This window comes from Micromys minutus, assembly GCF_963924665.1.
Source record: "Micromys minutus genome assembly, chromosome: 28".
NCBI classification, from domain to species: Eukaryota; Metazoa; Chordata; class Mammalia; order Rodentia; family Muridae; genus Micromys; species Micromys minutus.
This window is the reverse complement of record NC_137963.1, coordinates 36,953,380-36,972,869: the sequence shown is the minus strand read 5'-3', so window position 1 is coordinate 36,972,869 and position 19,490 is coordinate 36,953,380. Positions and strand designations below refer to the sequence as shown.

Sequence of the window (19,490 nt, the reverse complement as noted above, 5' to 3'; positions counted from 1 at the left end):
ATGCTCACTTTTAGTTGCTAAGACTAAATACCCATGGCTGGGTACTTTTGAAAGTAAAAAGCATTATTGAGCTTACAGTCTTAAAGGTAAAAAATCCAAAGTCAGGCAGCCCCATCTGTTCCTCTGCAGGGAGAGCTCTCCTGGGTGTATTAGCACATGACCATGCCTACAGGGTGAGAGGACACACCAGAAGTAGAAATCGCACAGCATGACCATGACACAGAAAGCAAAGGGAGGAAGGAGATCCTGGCTATTTCGTTTGTCAACTTGACAGGAATTAGAGTTACCTGGGAAGAGACACCTCAACTGAGGAAAATGCCTCCCTCCGTCAAATTTGCCTGTGGACAAGCCTATGGGGCATTTTCTTGGTTGATGATGGATGTGTCAGGCCTCAGCCCACTGTGGGCAGTGCTACCTGTGTGTAGGTGGTCCTGGGTGGTAAAAAACAAAAGCAAAAACACAAACGGGATGAGCAAGCCTTCTGGAGCAGCCCAGTAAGCAGCACCTGTCTGTGGCCTTTGCCTCAGTTCCTGCCTCCAGGATCCTGCCCTGACTATCCTCAGTGATGGAGTGTAACCTGAGAATTGGTAAGATGAACTAAACCTTTTTCTCTCCAAGTTGCTTTAAGTCATGGTATTTTATCAAAGTAATTGAAGCTCTTGGGAGAAGGAACCGATCTTATTTCTTTTATAATGACTCCTTCAAGTAGTAAATAAATCACCCCATAAGTCCGGAATTAGTCCCTCCGGAGGCAATGCCTGCAGTGCCCTTTGTAAATTATATGTGTGTGTGTGTGTGTGTGTGTATGGTATTTTATTCATTCTTTGAGAATTTCATGCGATGTATTTTTATCATATTCACCTCTCTACTGCTCCCTGATCTAAACCTTCCTCCCTACCAACTCCCAACTTCATGGCATCTTTTTAAAAACAATCCACTGAGTCTAATTTGTGTTGTCCGTGTACTCCTGCGTGTGAGGCCATCCATAAGAATGCGGTCGCCTACAGTGGGTTCTTAAAGCCTCCAGTACAGCAGTAGTGCCACATTGGAGACCAGGTTTCAACAAAAGAAACTCCAGGGAAGAAAGTCACATCCACAGCCCAGCAGACGCCAAAGACTGGTGTGCTGAAGCCCTTCTCAGAGATGAGAGCTCAAAGGCATGCTGGACATCCTTATGGGTGGTTCTGGAAGTCATTATTTGAGTCCCTCTGGACCCTGTGATGGAGATCATGGCTCCTCATACTTCCTGGCTTTCCTTAGCCCAGTCAGGCTGCTGTGGGAGGGCCTCCAACTGTTGCACCTACACAGGTCACCCGAGCAAAAGGAAATGAACAGGGGTGTGCACTTACGCTCCAACCACTGTAGACGTGGGGTCTGGCCACAGGAGGACCTCAGCTCAAGCTGAGGCCTTCTTGGAGAACAGGGTAGCACTGGTGTTCTGCGCCTGGGAAGCTCATCCGTCTTATTGAGGTGGCCGTCACGCCTTCCCCTGAGGATGTGCCCGTGCATGATACAGATTTCCGTGAATGCAATGTGCCGCCTGCTCACCAAAGCCCTTGATATTTCCGGTGGTTAGTCAACTCTGGCTTTGTTTTTTTATTTGTTTGTTTGTTTGTTTTAAATCACTCCAATTGTCCTTAATTTAAAAAAACCCAGATTTTCAAAGGATGGACTGTCTTCCCTCGGTGTTTATCATTTTTCACTGCTGTGGAAAATTCCATTCATTATTTTATACATGATTAAGGACAATATCTATATCATCTTTATCTCTATCTCAATCTCTATCTATATCTATCTATATATCTATTTTTATCTCTAATCTCTCTCTCTCTCTCTCTCTCTCTCTCTCTCTCTCTATATATATATATATATATATATATATATATATATATATATATATATATATATGCATGTGTGTTTTCTTTCTCTTCCTTTGTTCCTCCCTCTCTCCCTCCCTTCCTCCCTCCCTCCCTCCCTCCCTTCCTTGGGATCCTGGCGAGAACTTCTGTGAAGAGAAATGGCAATCATGCAAGTGTGCTGGGGTGCTGGCACTGAGTACCCTAAACCGGGAGGTGAACAGCTTCAGTGAATGCATGTCTGAAAGTTGGAAGCCAAAATCAATGTATCTACTGCTTAAGTTTTTCTGTAGACCAGACTGGCCTTGGACTCATAGAGATGCCCCTGCCTCTGAATCCCAAGTGCTTGGATTAAAGGAATGCACAACCCGGATGCTTTGGTTCTTCTGAGAGCTAAATAGAAAAGTAGACCCAGGGTGTCTCCCCCGGCTTTGGAGGTTTTCTGGAGAGCCTCGCCCTGCTTTAAAAGCCTCAGCCTACTCTCTGTTGTATCTGTGCACGGCACCATGCTGAATGCTGTCACAGAATGTCTCCTTTCTATAGGAACAGCAGTCACATTTGGTAGCAATCCGTCCGACTCCAAGATGACCTTGTCTAAACCTAGGTTATATCTCAGCAACCCTGTAGGACCTCACGTGAGAGCTCATTCTACACTGCACTATGCAGGTGATTGCAGTGCTGGGGGTTAGAACATCAACATAGGATGCTTAAGGCATGAGGTTGTTCCCTAACATGGACAATATGCACAGGACTAGATTCTGCTCTGCCACGTTGAAGGCATCTCTCGGCTTCTGAAAGGATGGAGGGCGGAGAGGCTCGGGTAGTGGGGAGAGCTGGGACAGGAAGGCAATCTCACAGACAGAGCATTCCCCTAGAGAAGAGCTGAGAACATCCTCAGGGATACCGGAGACAAGGAGAAAACCATAACTGGTTTTAGTGAGAAGCTCCCAGAGGAAGCTGGGCCCTGGGAGTACAGAAGAAGGTGCTTATCGGGGAGAAGGCACTTGAAGGGATGTGGACCCAGTACTGGGGCTTTGATGAGGGGTTCATGAGAGGTTGCCAGAACTGCTCAGAGAGGTAACAGATAGGCCGGCCTTGTCATGTTATTATTTAGTCAGATTAAAGAACAGGAAGGTTCATGGCCTTGCTGTTCCCCTGCAGTGGAGGAACACCGTAGCTGGAAGAGATCCCAGGAGCTCTGGGCCATCTTTCCGTTTCTTCATCAGTGAAATGATTACTTAAAGTTCCAGACAGAAGGAGCCCACGTATATGAAAGGTCATGTGAGGGGTGTTGGGTAGCATCTAAGAGGAGATAGCACCCTGGAAGTGGCAGGCACAGATTGTCCCCCTGGATCGGCCACTGCTTCTGAAGCAGCTTCCCAATGAATACAACGAGGGGTCCAGTCTGTGGTTCTTTGGACCATGATATCCCGAGATTCCACAAAAAGGCTTCTACCACACAGACACCAGGTTCCCCGAAGACCTGAGTGCAAACTGGGGACTTACCAGTTCCCGGTGGTATGGGTACACCTTTCTCAGCCCAAAGTCCTCACCTGAGGAAGGACAACACTTAACACTTAAGCACAAACTAAACTGGGAAGTCTGTGTGGGGTGCTTAGTGCCTGGTATCAACACACTGTATCAACATCACCGCAGGGTGCTTTCTGTCAGGACTGACTGAGATGTGGTGGGTGAGGTGCCCGCATGCAGCAGGTGTTCACTTAACCCTCCCCCTTAGAATGACAATCCTGACAGCTGCCTGCACAGGTGATTCCCACTGGGACACCGGGAAGATTGTCCAGGAAATATTTGGACTACCTAAGGAAAAAATACTCATCAAGTACTTGGAACCATTTATAGACACTCATTCACTTAGAGTTGCTGGCAATGCCCTTGCAACCAACCAGCACTTCTGAAATTGCACTGGGGAGATGACTCGGTGGGTGACGTGCACCCTTGAACAGGCATGAGGACCCAAGTTCAAGTCCTCAGATCCCTTGAAGTGAGGGCACACTAGTAACCTCAGAGTTCCTGTGATGAAAGGCAAGGCAGAGGCAAGAGAAGCTTGCAGGCCAGCTACCCTGGTGGTCCAAGGTGACAGGAGGTGAGGATGGACACCCGTGTCACCCTCTGACCTTCACGTGTGCACACTCACACACAGATGCACCAATGCATATCAAAGAAAGACATTACATGCCACTTGTTGGCAAGCAGATAGAGAACTGTCAAATTAGCCACTATTAAACACTCCCTACTACTGGGAGAGGAAAATCTGGCAAGGGGTCTGTCTTAAACGGTTTTCCTCTTTCTGACAGGTCACCAGTCAGCACAGAAGGTCAGGAGACTGACACACAGCTTTGCACAATGTCCTACAGACGAGAGCTGGAGAAATACCGAGACCTAGATGAGGATGAAATCCTGGGGGCCCTCACAGAGGAGGAGCTCAGGACACTGGAAACCGAGCTGGATGAGCTAGACCCTGATGTGAGTATCAGGAAAGGGGGACACTAGTCTGGGGTGGGGTTGGGGGGGCGGTGCACTGGCACCAGGGGGAGGGGTAGGTGGGCACTTCCCAAAGCCACCAATGTTTTTCTCCTTCTAGGACAGTGCATTGGAATGATGTAGTTTTAAAATGTACTACATATGTTTCTCCAGAAAATCAGAACAATAAGATGTGTGTGTGAGAAAGTCAATGTATATCCTACAGAGAGAGAGAGAGAGTGTGTGGAGTAATTGGCTCACATGGCTTTGGAGACAAACAAGCCCTGAGATCTGCAATTGGCAAGCTGGAAACCAGGAGAGCTGGCGATGCCAATCTGGTCTAAATGCCTGTAGGTTCAAGACCCAAGCACAGTTCCCGCTTTTAGCACAAAAATGGGTTGGGGGTGAGGAACCAACCAACCAACCAAGAAACAAAACCAAAAAAACAGTGGTTCAGTCCAGGCAGTCAGGAGGGAGGCAGCCCTCCTTCTCGGGGGAGGGTCAGCTCCTCTGTTCTATTCAGGTCTTTAACAGATGGGGCAGACCATCCCACATCACAGAGACCATCTGCCTGACTCAGTCTACAGATGCGAATGCTCACCTCCCCCAGAAACACCCTCCCAGATACAACCAGAATAACATCCAACCAAACGCCTGGCAACCCTGGGCTCAGGCAAGCTGACTCATAAAATTACCCGTCCCAAGTCCGCCTCGTTGTTAACTTGGCACCTGCGTGTATCTTTTCAAACCGCAGGCGATTATTAGCAAACAGAGACAACAGCGTGTCATAGCTGTGCCTGACACGATGCTGTGTAGGATAAATTCCTCCCTCTTCTTCAGGAGGGGAGGTAAGATCTCCGAGTGTTCATCCCAACACTGTGGAGAATTAATCCTCCCGTAGTACCATCAACTGTCCATACAGCTTATGTTGTGTGGTAAGACTTGGGGGTGGGGCAATGGTCTCGGCTGTCCACATACATGGTCAGGAAGCAGGAGGAGATACTCGTGACAGCCACGGCTCTGGTTTCTTTAACCAGACAGATGGAGATAGCCAGTTTTGTAAACACCTCCCTCCATTACCCTGTCTGCACTGCCTCGGCCCTCAGCAAGCACCTCTGCTCTCCGTGGCTCTTGACCTGATGGGCCAAGCCCCTGAGCTCTCTGTCCTTAACAGTTCTTCTCAAGTTTCCCACCAGCTTTCAGCACAGCAGCCCCAGGACTCACCCCAAGAATTTCCTTCGTACCATGGTAGTCAGCTTTGGTAACCTATTGATTCGGAAGCAAGAGGAACAGCGGAGGCCAGGTAGCAGTGTGTTAACCTCCTGTTCAGTGAAACGATGGTCCCTCCTGTGACAGAAGCCATTGTTCCTTTGGAACTGGGGCTTCTAGTCAAGCAGAGCAGGAATGGAAGGAAAACATTTGTTAATTAATGGCTCCCTAGGGATGGTGTTATGTGCTACCACTCGAGAGCCCAACCTTGAATCCTGGACCTGTGGGTCTTAGCTCTGAGGGAGACAGTACCACATGAGGTCCCTGATTCAGAGCGTATGCAGGCTTCTGGGGAGCCCTGCCTCCGAGCTATCACCAGTCTTCCAAGAGCCACAGTGCTGCTCTGGCACAGCCTGCTGCGACTGTATGGTAGAGCACAGGTTGGAACGAGCATCCGAGTGACAGAGAACATGGAGGACAATGGAGAAGTCTGGCCAGCCCCCGGGGAGCTGTGAGCAGGGTTAGGGGAGACATTCTTACCCGCCTCTTGGACAGGTCTCTAGCCTGTAACGACATGGCAGGCACCCAGCACAATGAAGGCAGGATGATAGTAAATGACTGATCTTAAGGATGGGACCTTTATTCCCCTCTTAAAAGTAGGCATCACTCAACTCTATCACTTGATGGTTGCGCTAACCCACAGAGCATCGCTGCCTCTGGTTAGTTCAAGGTATGCCAGGTGGGCAGGATAGATTACATCCTGGGAACAGACGGAGCCGAGAGGGGTCGTTACTTCCTCCTGGTGGGCGAGTCCACGGACCAGTTGAGATTGGAGCCATGTCCAGCTGAGTGTGGTTCCCCGGGTCAGGCTTTGCTGGGGGGGGAGGAGTCTCCGTGTGGGTTCTGTGGAAACTTGGATGGGACTAGAAAAAGGAAGGGCGTATGTAATGATGTTGAGATGGCAAGGTGGTTGGGACCTCTCTTGGTGATCTGGGGAGCCTCTCAGTGGCGATTCTATGTGGCTTGGTGGTTTGGGAGCTAACCCTGGAGATGTGTGCCAGAAGGAGGGAGTGGGAGCGTTGCATCCTGGGAGCTCACACGGGCAGGTACGTTTCCTGAAGGTAAGGAAGGATGCTGCCCCTCTCCACAGCCCCACCCTCTAGAGTGTCACAGGGAATGCCCCTGGAGGAATGTGAGTGAGCACCTACCCCGCCCCAGCCACTGCCTGCAGCCACGTCTGGCCCTCTGCTCTTTTGGTATTGCCCTGAGCTGTAGTGTGGGGATGAGGTCGCATGAGGCAGCAGCTACAAATAGGGCAGGTGATGACAGGGGTCAGAATCCAGTGTCAGCCCCAGGACGCTGGAGCCTCTCAGGACCAAGATTTTAGTTTCCAGGGACTGGCTGGGTTCCTGCCTCACCCCTAAACCCACAAAGGGCTCACAGAGTGACCCCCTACTCAAATGGCAGGTTGTGTGGCCTCAGAAGAAGTCCCCAGAGACCGCTGTGTCATTCAGCCTGCTCTACCTCAAAGGTAGGTGGGAAAAGGCCACTCTGTGGGTGCCCACAGGCACGGGTTCGCCGCCTAGCTTGCCTGATCACAGAACAGGGCGCCAGGAGTCAGATTGCAAACATCCTGGAGAGAAGCAGAGGCCCCGGAGAAGGCGGAGAAGGCACCATTATCAAAGATGGCAGCTTCAAAGGCCCCTTTCTCTTTTCCAGTTCAGGGAGAAGAAAGGAGAAACCCAAGAAGAGGGGAAGATAATAGAGAGTAGGGTGTCCCAGCCCCACAACTGACCGCTTCACTGCAAATGGGCTCCCTTGTCTGATTTACAAGACAGTTGAGTTTTTGAAAGGGAAATGGGGCTCCCTCCATCCGAGAACATTCCAGCTCCAGTTTCACTGGGCCCAGAGCCCAGCTCTGTAGTCAGGACCCTGGAGAGGCCTTCTGCAGACCCAGAGGAGGGAAGCCTAACAGGGGTCCAATCCCCCTATTCCAGACCAGGATCAGAGAGGGAAAGGAAAAGGAACCTGCCCTCAGGACAGATGTTTAGACAGCCAGGGTAGATCCTGAGACCTCAGGGCCAGGCACCGACCCTTGGCAGACTACACTCCATTTACTTTTGAGTCCTGGTGCTGGCGTGGCACTCACTATGAGCACAGGCTGTTCTAAGTGAAGGCGTAGCTCACTTCACGATGATCCTGGGAGGCAGGTGCTCTTGTCATTCCTGCTTCGCCGATGAAATAACTGAGAAGCAAGGTAATTTGTCCAGCATCTTACAAGTCAGCGATGGCAGAGCTCAAACATGGTCTTAGAGTTCATGCCCTAGCCGGCGGGAGTAATCCCCTCTCTGAGCTCCATCTGTTCCTAGGATGTAATCTATTCTGCCTACCTGGCACACCCAAGGCATCATGGGAGTTTGGAGGAGGGCAGCTGGGGCCACCGCTGTGCTTCTGGCTTTGCAGTTCCCTTTCTTTCTGGAGGAAGGTGGAGACAGACAGCTATCTGCTCTGCTCCACTCAGGCCTGCCTTTTCCTGTTTGCACCTCAGTTTCCCTCCCAGTTGGTCCAGATGGCTCGGAAGCCCCCTAGGGTTCTATCCACTTCTGAGCCTTGGCACTTGATGGCATCAAATACTTCAGAGTGCAGCTCCTGTGATTATGCAATTCCTAAGCCCCAGTGTCATGTGACAGACTGGAGTTGAACACTTGAAAAGCAGCCTTGCTGCAGAGGGTTTCCCACTTGTACACATTTTTTAAAAATGGCCTTGAAACTTGGTATTTCTCATTCTGGAAAATCTCAAGCTTATCATGAGATTGCTGCCCTTGGACTCCCTCGGGAAAGGAATGGCTCATGTGCTAAAAGTGTCTGCTGTTGACTGACGCCCAGCCCTGCCCTTTCTCTTTCTCTCTCTCTCTCTCTCTCTCTCTCTCTCTCTCTCTCTCTCTCTCTCTCTCTCTCTCTGCAGTTAAGTGGGCTCTGCACTGAAGCACAGCTAACTCCTAGCTCGGTCGCCTTTGTGCTGGGCAGGAGGAGAAATGAGCATGGGTGGGGGTATGAGCCATCCCAGGACTGTGCCAGCGACAGTGGGCCACACGGGGCGTGAACCATCTAGTCCTGAGCGGGTTCAGCATGTAGCTCCATCAAGGTGCAGACACTGAGCCTTGGAGGAATGAGGACCTGGTGCCTCATAAGCACGAGGTCTTGATTTTTGATTCCCAGAGGGCAAACCAAAACTACCAGGAAGGGAGACTCTCCCCTGAATTCCTAGTGCTTGGGGGTGAGAAGGGGGAGGCAGAGATGGATTCCTGGAGCTCATTGGCCAGCCAATCTAACCAATCAGTGTGCTCCATGTTAGGGAGAGACCCCAAGTAAGTAAGTTTGGGTTCCACACATATCGGAACAGGCCGAGAGAGCAGTGCATAGTGCTTACACAATCGTGCTTACACACACACAATGTGAAATAAATGAAGAATTAAGAGGCTACCAATAATAATTTATTAATAATTGCTTGTTAATGAGACTCTGAGAGGAAAATGACTGTTTTTAAGAGGCTGAACATGTTTGCGGGACAGAAGGTAGATTCATCTCAATCTTATAAAGAAATTGGAGCCCAAGAGTTGATTTCGTGACGCGGCATTGCCACAGAATCTCTAATGGAAGCGGGCTGTCCTCAAGGCCTGAAGTATTATGGTTCTCTACAGACATGCTGGGGGCTCAACATTTCACAGGGATTGTCTCATAAAATCTCCACAAAGATCCTGCAGCCGAGCATTCTCAGAGCTGCTAAGACACTTGGAACCATTAACACACACAGGTACATGCTTACACATACATCTACATGAGCACACATACACATGCACACACAAACATACATGTACATGCATGCTCACACGTATGCACATGCATCCACTCATATATCACATGCATTTTCTCACATATGCATATACACAGAGACATGTGTGCATATACATGTGTACACACACACACACACAATGCAGGAGAAAGACCCTGACTGTGGCATCCTCCTGGACATATACTGTTTGGTTGGTACTATTTTTGACCAAGCCACAACCATACCATTCCCATGAGTCCCATGACCATTGTAGTGATGAAAAATAAACACTAAGGACCATGAACCCAAGATAGGGGGGAAATCTACCAAAGGTCACACCCCTAGGTCAGCATCTGTGTTACAAGAAGGACCTGGGCCTTCCAGTTACATCTCAGGGTTCCCTCTGGGTCTGACTCTGCAGAATGGCACACCCTCCCTCCCATGCCCCAGACCAGGTCCTGTAGGGCATGGGCCTCGCCTAATGAGCAGCCAAGGAGCAGCCAAGTTTGGTCCATGGGCTGTGGTGCTGTCTCGTAACACAAACCGGCAGAAATGCAAGCGCGGGACAGAAGTAAACAGTTGGAATGGAAAGAAATAAATCTCTCTTCTAAAAATAGGCTCTTATCCTTAGAAACACTGCCCAGCGGTGTGTGCAGAACTGAGGGTGAGAGTCAGGCCAGGCTGCAGTGTCCCCACCCCACCCTTGTCTCCCGACACCTCTCCTCACCTGTCTCTATTCTCCCTGCTTCCCAGTGTCTCCCCTCTTTCCGCTGCTGGAACCAGAGCCCTCCGTGCCTTAGGTTCAAGGCCCTCCCACTCTGCAGGATGACAACCCTCAACACCTGGAGCCTTGCTGCCCCCAGCATGGCACCTCCTGCACCAGAAACAGGCACTTGGCTATTTGTGTAGCATTTCTGTTTGTGTGACAGAGGGAGAATGCCCACGGTGCCTCCTTCCCCACATTGATCAGATTGTTATCCCTTGTCTCCTTGACTCACACTATCTTTAAAAAGGTAAGATACCTCTGGCTAAATCGGGGAGCCAACTTCTCAGCCGTAGCCTATTCTCCATTTCTCCCCACTCCCCTGAGCACTTCGCCACAGGCAGCAAAGCCATTAGGCAGGTGATGGAGTTGGTGGATGAAAGAAAGGAATCTGTGGCCACCAGGGCTCATACTTTATTTTCCCCACCTCTGAAAGGACATGGATACAATGAGATCCACAGTGTCTAAAGAGATTCATTGTATAGAAGAAGAAATGCCCTGGGCCACAATCTTTGAGGAAGAAAACCAACATCTGCATCTCAGACAACAGGGAATGGCGGGGACTAAGTGGGAGTTTGTCTAAAGACACCGGCTCTACCGATTAGACGCCATTGTAGCACGCAGGTTCTGCGCTGCCGCACCAGATAATGTTTTGAGAAGTTCAGGAAATCTGTGGGGTTTTATTTTTTCCCTGTGTGGGAACCCTGGTTTTAAAATATTGGCAATTTAGTGAAACACTCAAGACCAAACCAAAAAATTCTGTACTTTGTTGGGCCATAGAGCCCTCCGCTGGCAGGTCTGTCTTCTGTTGCTGCTTTGTACGACAAGCTTTGGGCTTTATCTTTTGTTTCACAAACACACCTACATGCACAGATATATATATATATATATGATTACGCCAAAAGGACCTTGGGTGCCGGAAAGATGGCTCAGCAGATAAAGGGTTTCTGCTGCACACACAAGGACCCGAGATTGGATCTCCAGAACCCACAGCTCTTACCACGGATGCTTGTAATCCTGTACTGTGGGTTGGGGAGCAGATATAGGTGGATCCAGGGACTTGCTGGGAGCTAGTCTGAATGGCCAGATGAGCTCTACGTTCAGTGAGTAAGAAGCTCTGTCTCAAAAAGCAGAGCACCAGAATCAGCCTCTTGTCTCTTGCACACACGTACACATGCATGCATGTACACACGAACATACGGACTCTTGCATGCTCGCACATGTGCTTCACACAGCGATACATGCACACACAAGAAAAAGAACAGAGAGACAAAGAACCCTGAAAACTGCCTAGTACGCAGCTTGTTGCACCTGAATATTTGATGTGTTAAACTCTAAAATCTGCTACTCAGAGCCACACTGTAACTCAGCCTGGAGTTCGGCAGAAGTGGAATCTGGCTTCTGCTGCTCAGACCTGGCTCTCCCGCTGGGCCCACATTACTAGTCCTGGGGCACAATGAAGAAGGATGGTCCTTTTTCAAGGACTAGCATGTGACCTCAGTGAGGTCCTCCCTCCCGGCTCTCAGTGTTCCCCAGCACCCATCCTGTCCTGCCCTGTCCTCTAGTGTGGAAAGTTACAGGACTTAGTCATAGAGCAGCAGTACCCAGTTTCATGGAAGCATGCTGTGCACACACATACACACACACACACACACACACACACACACACCCCTACACACACACCTACAAACACATACATACACACACCTACATACATACACACACACACACCCCTACACACACATACTCCTACACACACACACACACACACACACACACACACCCCTACACACACATACTCCTACACACACACACACATACCTACATACATACACACACACACCCCTACACACACATACTCCTACACACACACACACACACACACACACACACACACACGTGAGCGCCCCTTTTAAGACATAACTGATTTCTTTGGCAAAAGTAACTCAATAGTTTATTTTCGTTACCATGGAGAATCAAATTAAGGGCCGTTCTGTGCATGGCTAACCATCCGTCGTTGCCAGAGCTCTGCCGAGCACACCCCTTTTAAACAGTGCCATTTGTATGCAAGCTTGGGCCTCCTAGCCTGTAGCTTGTAAGCCTGAAATCATTAGTGCAGAACTTTTGAGACTTCCTAACAGTTTGCAGGAGTCTAAAGTCCTTGGTTTTAGTGCGTCGTGTGCCTGGATGGCTGTGCACACGCTCACATCTTAAGCCCACAGTGGTCTAGCCTGGAAGGCTTCTAACAGAGTTCGATGGCTACAAGGCTCCCTGATGCCAGTTTGCAGGGCTTGAGAGCTACTAGCATCCCAGGAAGGAATCTGTGGGTCTCTGCTGTCTTTGGATGGCTGGACAGCAGCATGCAGGAGTGAGGTCAGACTAAGACACTGCACACCTGAGTCCAGTATCTGACAGGAAGCTGATGTTTAAAGCTATACTTCAAATAAGCTATGTGTGTGGAATCCCAGGAACTTGGGGGCTCCAGCTTGTTTAAGACCAGCCTGGGCCAAATAATAAGTTTAAGACTTTGTATTAGAAATCATTTTTTTTTAAAAAGTACCATAGGAAATGTGGTTAGTTTTCTATGGCTTTTTCCAAGAACATATTTAAACTTTTTGCTTCTATAATTTAAAAACGTTCTTTGTTTTTTTAGTTTGTGTTTGTTTGTTTGTTTGAGACAAGGTCTCACTACATAGTCCTAGCTATGCTATATAGAACAGGCTGGCCTCAAACTCACTGAGATCCGCTTACCCCTGCCTCCTTGACATTAAGGATATGTGCACCACCACTCACAGCTTAAAAACGTCTTTAATTAGAAAATGCATGGGTGTACCTCGTTCCCTAGCCCAGTGCCAGGACTGGGCAGAAATCTACACTAAAGGATGTGCTGACTTCATATGTTTTAGTCTGATGACATGCTTAGATCAAACATGACCACCTGACAGCCAAGGCTGAGGCCTTCTAAAATATGATTTATTCGCCCTGAATGGTTAGATACATGTCAGTGTTTTGAAATCAAGAGTTCTCATTCAAATAAGCAGGTCGAATCAGCCCATCTATGTTTGTGTGTGTCATCTGTCTGCTGGGGCTGGGTGGAAGGCACAGTCAGCACTACCCCCAAGGGTGCCACAGCTGCCATTTTAAGCCAATATCAGAGAGTGCCTACACATCCATTCCTGAAACCCACATGACTTTCCCATCTAATACAAAAGGCTGGCCACCGTGGTGAAGCCAGGGCACTTACTTGCAGGAGGATGGTAGTCCTTGGAGACAAATGGCTCCTTTGCCTGTAGGCACCTTAGAGTCCCCTACTGTAGGTGACATACAGTCTGGTAACATTGTGCCTTACTGTACTGTGGCCTCTTCAGGACCTTGACCAAGATGTCTTGAAGAAAGGACCATGAGTGGCTGAGATTTCTCTCCAGTGTCTGCTCCACCACCTTCACCTCCCAATGTCTTTGTTCCGCTCAGCGGGGTCATGACATCCTTGTACAGTGCCTGGGCACGCTGGTAATAGTCACTCAGTAGATGTTTGTTGAGCCCATTTCTTAAAAGGTAACAAAAGATACATTCTTCATATACATGGTTATGACATGCTCCTTGTCACCAAGATGGTCATGGGGACTCTTCCCCACACTGGCTGGCCTGTGTCTGAGAGTCAGGCTTGAATCCTAAGCATCGAAGGTGATCCAAAACAGCATTTTCTCTCTCTCTCCTCCTTTGTGGTCCATCTCTACCACACAGCACATCATGCTGAGGGATACGGTGGGATTTGGCAGCATTTTCCATCTTGCTGGCTCTGAGCTAGCCGGCCCCAGCATCTCTGCTGGCAGCTGGCCCGTGGACAGCCTCATTTCTCAGCATCCTGGGACTGCTCAAGTTAGGTGCTGCTTTTGGTGTTTTGATAATGTTTTCCTATGGAGGGTGGCGTGGGAATGACTTTCTTTTAGGTGTGTAATGCACACACACGTCCAATTTACCCATTCAAAGCAGACAACTCGCTTTTAAATCTGCTCCCAGTTGTCCAGCCTTCAATACTGTCAGTTTGAAAACATTTTCATCACCGCAGAAAGAAACCTCTCCCTGACTTGCCGTTGCTGCTCAGCCCACCCTTCTGAGCGGTCTAAGCCCAGGCTGGTGTCATGAAGCACTTCAGACTGTGTGCCTTATGCTCGAGAACCACATTCCCTAAGTCTCAGAGGCTCGGAGGGCCCAGTCTGGGGTCTGGCAGGGTGGATTTTGTATCAGGACCTCTTTCTGGCTTGGGATCAGCTGTGTCTCAGTATGTCCTCTGTGACAGGTGGCTGAGGAAGGCACACAGCAATCTGTGATGTCTCTTCTTGGAAGGACTCTAATCCTGCTCTACCTCCTGACCGGTCTAACCTCTGTCACTTCCACACAGACCCTGTCTCCAATACAGTCATGTTGTTAGTGTGTGGCCTGGGGGTTGGGGACATAGTTCACCTTGCTAGCTTAGCCATGGGGCTACCATTTAGGCCTTCTCCCTCCCCTTATAGACTGGACCATTTTGGAAGTCACATTGTGGGGAATCTTAGAGTTGGCCTGGTCTAGCTGCCTGGAGAGGCATCCATCAATGGTTTTTCAGCTTAGAGTATGTGACTCCTGGGGCAAAGTGTGCCTTTCCGTTCCTGAGAAACTGAGGTAGTTTCTTGGGTAGGGAAGCAGCATCCAGTCTGCCTGTGTTCCCTAGCAGTTAGCGGAGCATACAGAGGCTTAACAGAAGAATTCGTCTTCGCCGCTCATCTTACATCTGTACAAACGCCATTGTGTCCTGACTGTTACCACTGGATTGGGTCTGGTGACCACCATTATATTCTGTTTCTGATAGGAGAATAAGTCTGATTTCTTGCAATAAACTCATCTCAGCCCCAGTCTTGCTGAGACCCCTCTAGGCAGAGCCAGTTGTAATTCTCACCAACTGCATTAGGAGACGCTGGTTCTGTAAGGAAGCCCTGGCGCTTACACCCCTGGAATTACAATGGCTTTTTTCACTTAGCATGTTTTCCAGTTCGCTCACGTTGTGGTACTTTATCCTTTTCATGGCTCAACAGTATCCAGTGGCATAGATCTATTTTATTTATCCGTCCACCGGTTCATGGAATTTTACATGTTTAGGTCCACTCTTTGGACCATTATTAATCACGTCTTCATGTATATCTGTGTACAAGTTTGGGAGTCAGCCTATGGTTTGAATTTTCTTCCATCTCTAAGAATGGTTTCTAGGTCTGTGGCAGTTCTATGTATAGCTTTTTTCAGAAACTGCCAGACTGCTCTCCAAGGAGCCCATAGCATCTCATGCTCTTGGCCAGCGGCCCAACTCCTGTTTCACACATTCTCGACGACACTTGTTATTGTCTGTCCCGTGTAAGCTGCATTTCCCTAGTGGTGCTGAGTATCTCCTGCACTTACTGGGCATCTTTGAGACGGGTTTTTGCTTTGATTTGGGACGGGGAATTACTGTGTGGCCTCTAATGCTTCAAACTCCATCTTCCGACTTCAGCAGGCACAACACCCAGCTTATCAGAAATGTCTTACAATTAGAAATTTTAATCCTTTTGCTCCAGGGTCTCCACTGAACCTGGCACTCTCCACTTAGGCTAGGTAGCTGGCCAGCAAGCTCCAGGGACCACTCTGCCTCCCAATCACAGGGGACTGCAAGTGCTCAAAGACTCGTGTGTTTCCTAGGGACCAAGCTCAGCTCCCCTGACTTGTTTAGCTCGTGGTTTACTGACTGAGCCATCTCTCCAGCCCCTCATCATGAAGTTTGTATGTTCTTTGAAAAAAATATTCAGCTTCTTTGACCATTGTTTGAATGGTTTATTTTTATTTACTTATTATTTATTTATTTTGGACCCTCTATTGAGTCCCAAGAGAAAGCCATGCATTCTGGATATTGTACACTCATCAGATATGTGATTTACAAGCCTTTCTCCCACCCTGTCTCTTTGCCAGTGTCCTCTGAAGCACAAATGTTTTTAATTTTGGCGAAGTCCATCCAGTCTATTTCTATTTTTCTTTCTTCTGTTGCTCACTGTTTGGTGTGATATCTAAGAAACCAGTGCCTGATTCAGAGTCAGAAGATTTATGGCCACATTGTGTCTCCAGTGCCTTCTAAGGATTTTATAGCTTCAGCTTTTACATTTAGGTCTTTGATCTACTTTGAGTTAATATTTATGTACACTGTGAAGTCATGTGCTGTTTCTGAAAACGAGATAAAGTGAGAAATAGCTAAGAGTTTTAAGAGATGTGACTCTCTTTGATTTTAACTGAAGATTCTGTGATATTTTGTCAACGTGGCCTTGAATGGAAAGAAAAGAAGCTCTAAGCCCTACTAAGGCAGGCATGGTCACATACTTTCGAAAGTCGACCAGCTAAGAATCATTGGAAAATACTTTTGAAATCTGGAGTTTTAGAACTTAGCTTCTTTCATTAAATATGTAAGTGAGTGGAGCCATGTTTTAATATGTTATATAGCTAACATTCTTGCACACATTAAAAACATCTTTCCTCGCATGTTATATGTCCCTGATTTAGTGTAGTAGTTCTCAGCCAGGGCCAGTGTTTGGCGATGGGTTTTGGTGTCACCGTGCAGCTGGCCTCTAATGGGGTAGAGACCATAATGACTTACGAAGCCTTGGGACAGTGTCCAGACTCTGTTATCAGCTTTACATACCATGAGACCAAGGCGGAGAAACTAGATCTGAGGTTTGATCCAACCTCACGGGTATCTCTCATCCCATCCCTGAGCCCCAACCCCTTCCTGCCATTAAAATCCTCTGTGGTACCCTGGTGGGGTGACACACACCTGTAATTGCAACACTGAGAACTCTGAAGGATGACAAGCTGAACACAGATCTTGGCTATGGGATTTAAATAATAATAAAAATAACTGTGATAATAATAATAGGAAGAAAAAGGCTTTAAAAACAGTAAGAAAGCAATAAACCATAAAGAATGGTGAGGCTCTTTATGGAGAGAAAAGTCCCTGTGTGCCCCTTGAAGGGACGACCATCAGGCACTTAGCCTCAGGGATTAACTCATTTCATATTTGTGTGTCCGGGTTTCTTGGATTCTAAAACATCAGAATAACTTATTTTCTGGTACTCACATCTTGGATGACTGGCCTCCTGCTTTAGTTGTATCTTATCTGATGACAGACCAAGAGCGGGAAGCTATCATATGGGGGCATTTAATATGTCAGTGCAGGCCAGTATTTCATACTACCTATTTTTAACTTCCCCCAAATTTGAGTATGACAGCCACCCTTACCATTTGTCACATTCTGTCACCATAGAGACCATAGCTCATGGAGGCCAGGAGGGCTAGGAGGGCTTGGTTGATGCACCTCAGTTGTACCGCCATCGGTCCATGACAACCTCAACCGAGAAGCACAGACCTGTCATAAAGCAGGTGTGTCACCCATTACTGGTTAGCGTAGGTCACCCGCTATGGCTAGCCATAGACAGGCATGGTAGATAGTAAAGTGTACCCTTACTGCTGCGCTGTAAGGAGGCCCTGCCATGGGATAGAAGGAGTGACTCCCACATCTAGCTTTAGGAAGTACCATGTGACCTATACCTGCCAGTGGAAGTGGTTCATCTAGAAGCACCATCTGCCCTGCTTATCACAGTGAGTGCTGTCTGTGAACCGCTGCTGTAGAAGAGATGTAGCCCTTATGGCATCCTTTGGATCCCCTGTCCTTGACCCCAGATCAGCCCAAGTTTGGTTTTCTTCATACTGGTCCTCTTCTGATAAAATACTCCAGTTCCCAGTGTCTCTCCTGGCCTCTGAGGTACACCCCTTTGCATGGATCCCAGCCCCAACTGGGAACTTCTTATTCTCCAACCTTGCAGTTTGTAGATCCTTGTGACCTAATGTGGAGGCACGCCCTACTATTATTGAGACAACAGTAGGGGAGTACTTCATAAACAGCCCATAGCTGGCTTTCACATTTCATCCCTGTGGGCATGCCTGTCCCATGTGTCTCTCCTCAAGGGGTCTTCAGGAAAGAATTCGGGGAGTGTTGTGAGTAACAAGGTGTAAGTTCTTCAGGGGACCCCATATATGAGTTAGGGGTGACACAAATCTAGTCAATTTTAGGGTGCAGCAAAGGTTGCAACCCACCTCTGAGGCATTCCCTTCTAGCTCCCTGAATGCCAGGGGCCACCGTATGCATGAGGATTAGAAATGAAGTTTACCTCTTCCCTACATCTGAGGGAAAACCCTGGGGTTGTTCATGATCTAGCCCCCAAACCCCTTGGGCAGTCTGTGCTCCAGGTCTCTGTTTTCCCTCGAAGGGCGAAGGAGGGGGGTTGTATAGTCTCTGAGCATCCTTTGAACTCTCGTTGCCTTTGATTCTTGAAATGCTAGGGTCTGACTTTAGGGTGAAACCAATTTAGATGGTCAAAATCCCCGTAGGAATCTGCTTTGCTAGTGAATTGCCCATGTTTGAAGAAGAGAACACAGAAATTGGGTTAATACTATCATTCTTGAGAATTCCATCTCCAGAGGCAACGTTCAAAATATTTAACAATCAGTTCTCATGAGCACAGACCCACAAGACAAACACAAAAGACCTGTTAGGCCATGGAGACCGTGGGCTGAGTGTGTCTGGCCCACTTTGTACTGCCGATGAGCTTTCTCAGGCTTGTTGGGGGGTTTCCCTTCTTTATAAGTCACCTTCTATTCCAAATCCCACCAAGCTCCCTTCAGCTTCTCTCTTTGATCACTAACCAAACTATAGCAATTCTAATTTTTCATTCAGATACCAAATTCCAAGAATCTCTCTACACTCAGCCTGTGTTGGCTGCCCAGTTCGTTAACCCCGTGTGTTACAGGTAGGGGCACCAGAGGACTGAGCCCACAGATCCTCTTTGCTCCTTAAGTGCCCTGTGACCTGGGACAAGTCCCATCACTTCCCTCAGCTCTCAGGTTCCTTGCATAGAAAAGGAAAGGACTTGGCTGGATTCTCCACTTCCAAGGCCCTGCAGGTCTGTGTTGTGTTTCTGGAGAATTGCGTACCTATAGCTGCTGACTGCTCTCTCTCTCTCTCTCTCTCTCTCTCTCTCTCTCTCTCTCTCTCTCTCTCTTTCCTTCTCTCTCTCTTTCTCACCCGCCACCCCCATCTTAGAACGCACTGCTCCCTGCAGGCCTGAGGCAGAAGGATCAGACCACCAAGGCACCCACTGGCCCCTTTAAAAGAGAGGAGCTTTTGGACCACTTGGAAAAGCAAGCAAAGGAATTTAAGGACCGAGAAGACCTGGTTCCCTACACAGGGGAGAAACGAGGTACTAAACAGCATGGCTCTCACGAGCATGTCCTTCCTGGG

At 48.5% G+C, this 19,490-nt stretch overlaps 1 protein-coding gene across 2 annotated transcripts in view; it reads left to right on the top strand.

The window, feature by feature from the left end:
• TMOD1 (tropomodulin 1) overlaps positions 1–19,490 on the top strand; it is a 68,984-nt gene that overhangs the window by 17,271 nt on the left and 32,223 nt on the right. For both annotated transcript variants that reach the window (XM_080940117.1, XM_080940118.1), the window contains exons 2-3: positions 4,172–4,340; positions 19,293–19,449. In XM_080940117.1, coding sequence (XP_080796243.1) covers positions 4,221–4,340; positions 19,293–19,449 — 277 coding nt within the window. In that variant the 5' untranslated portion in view covers positions 4,172–4,220. The remainder of the gene's footprint in view (positions 1–4,171; positions 4,341–19,292; positions 19,450–19,490) is intronic.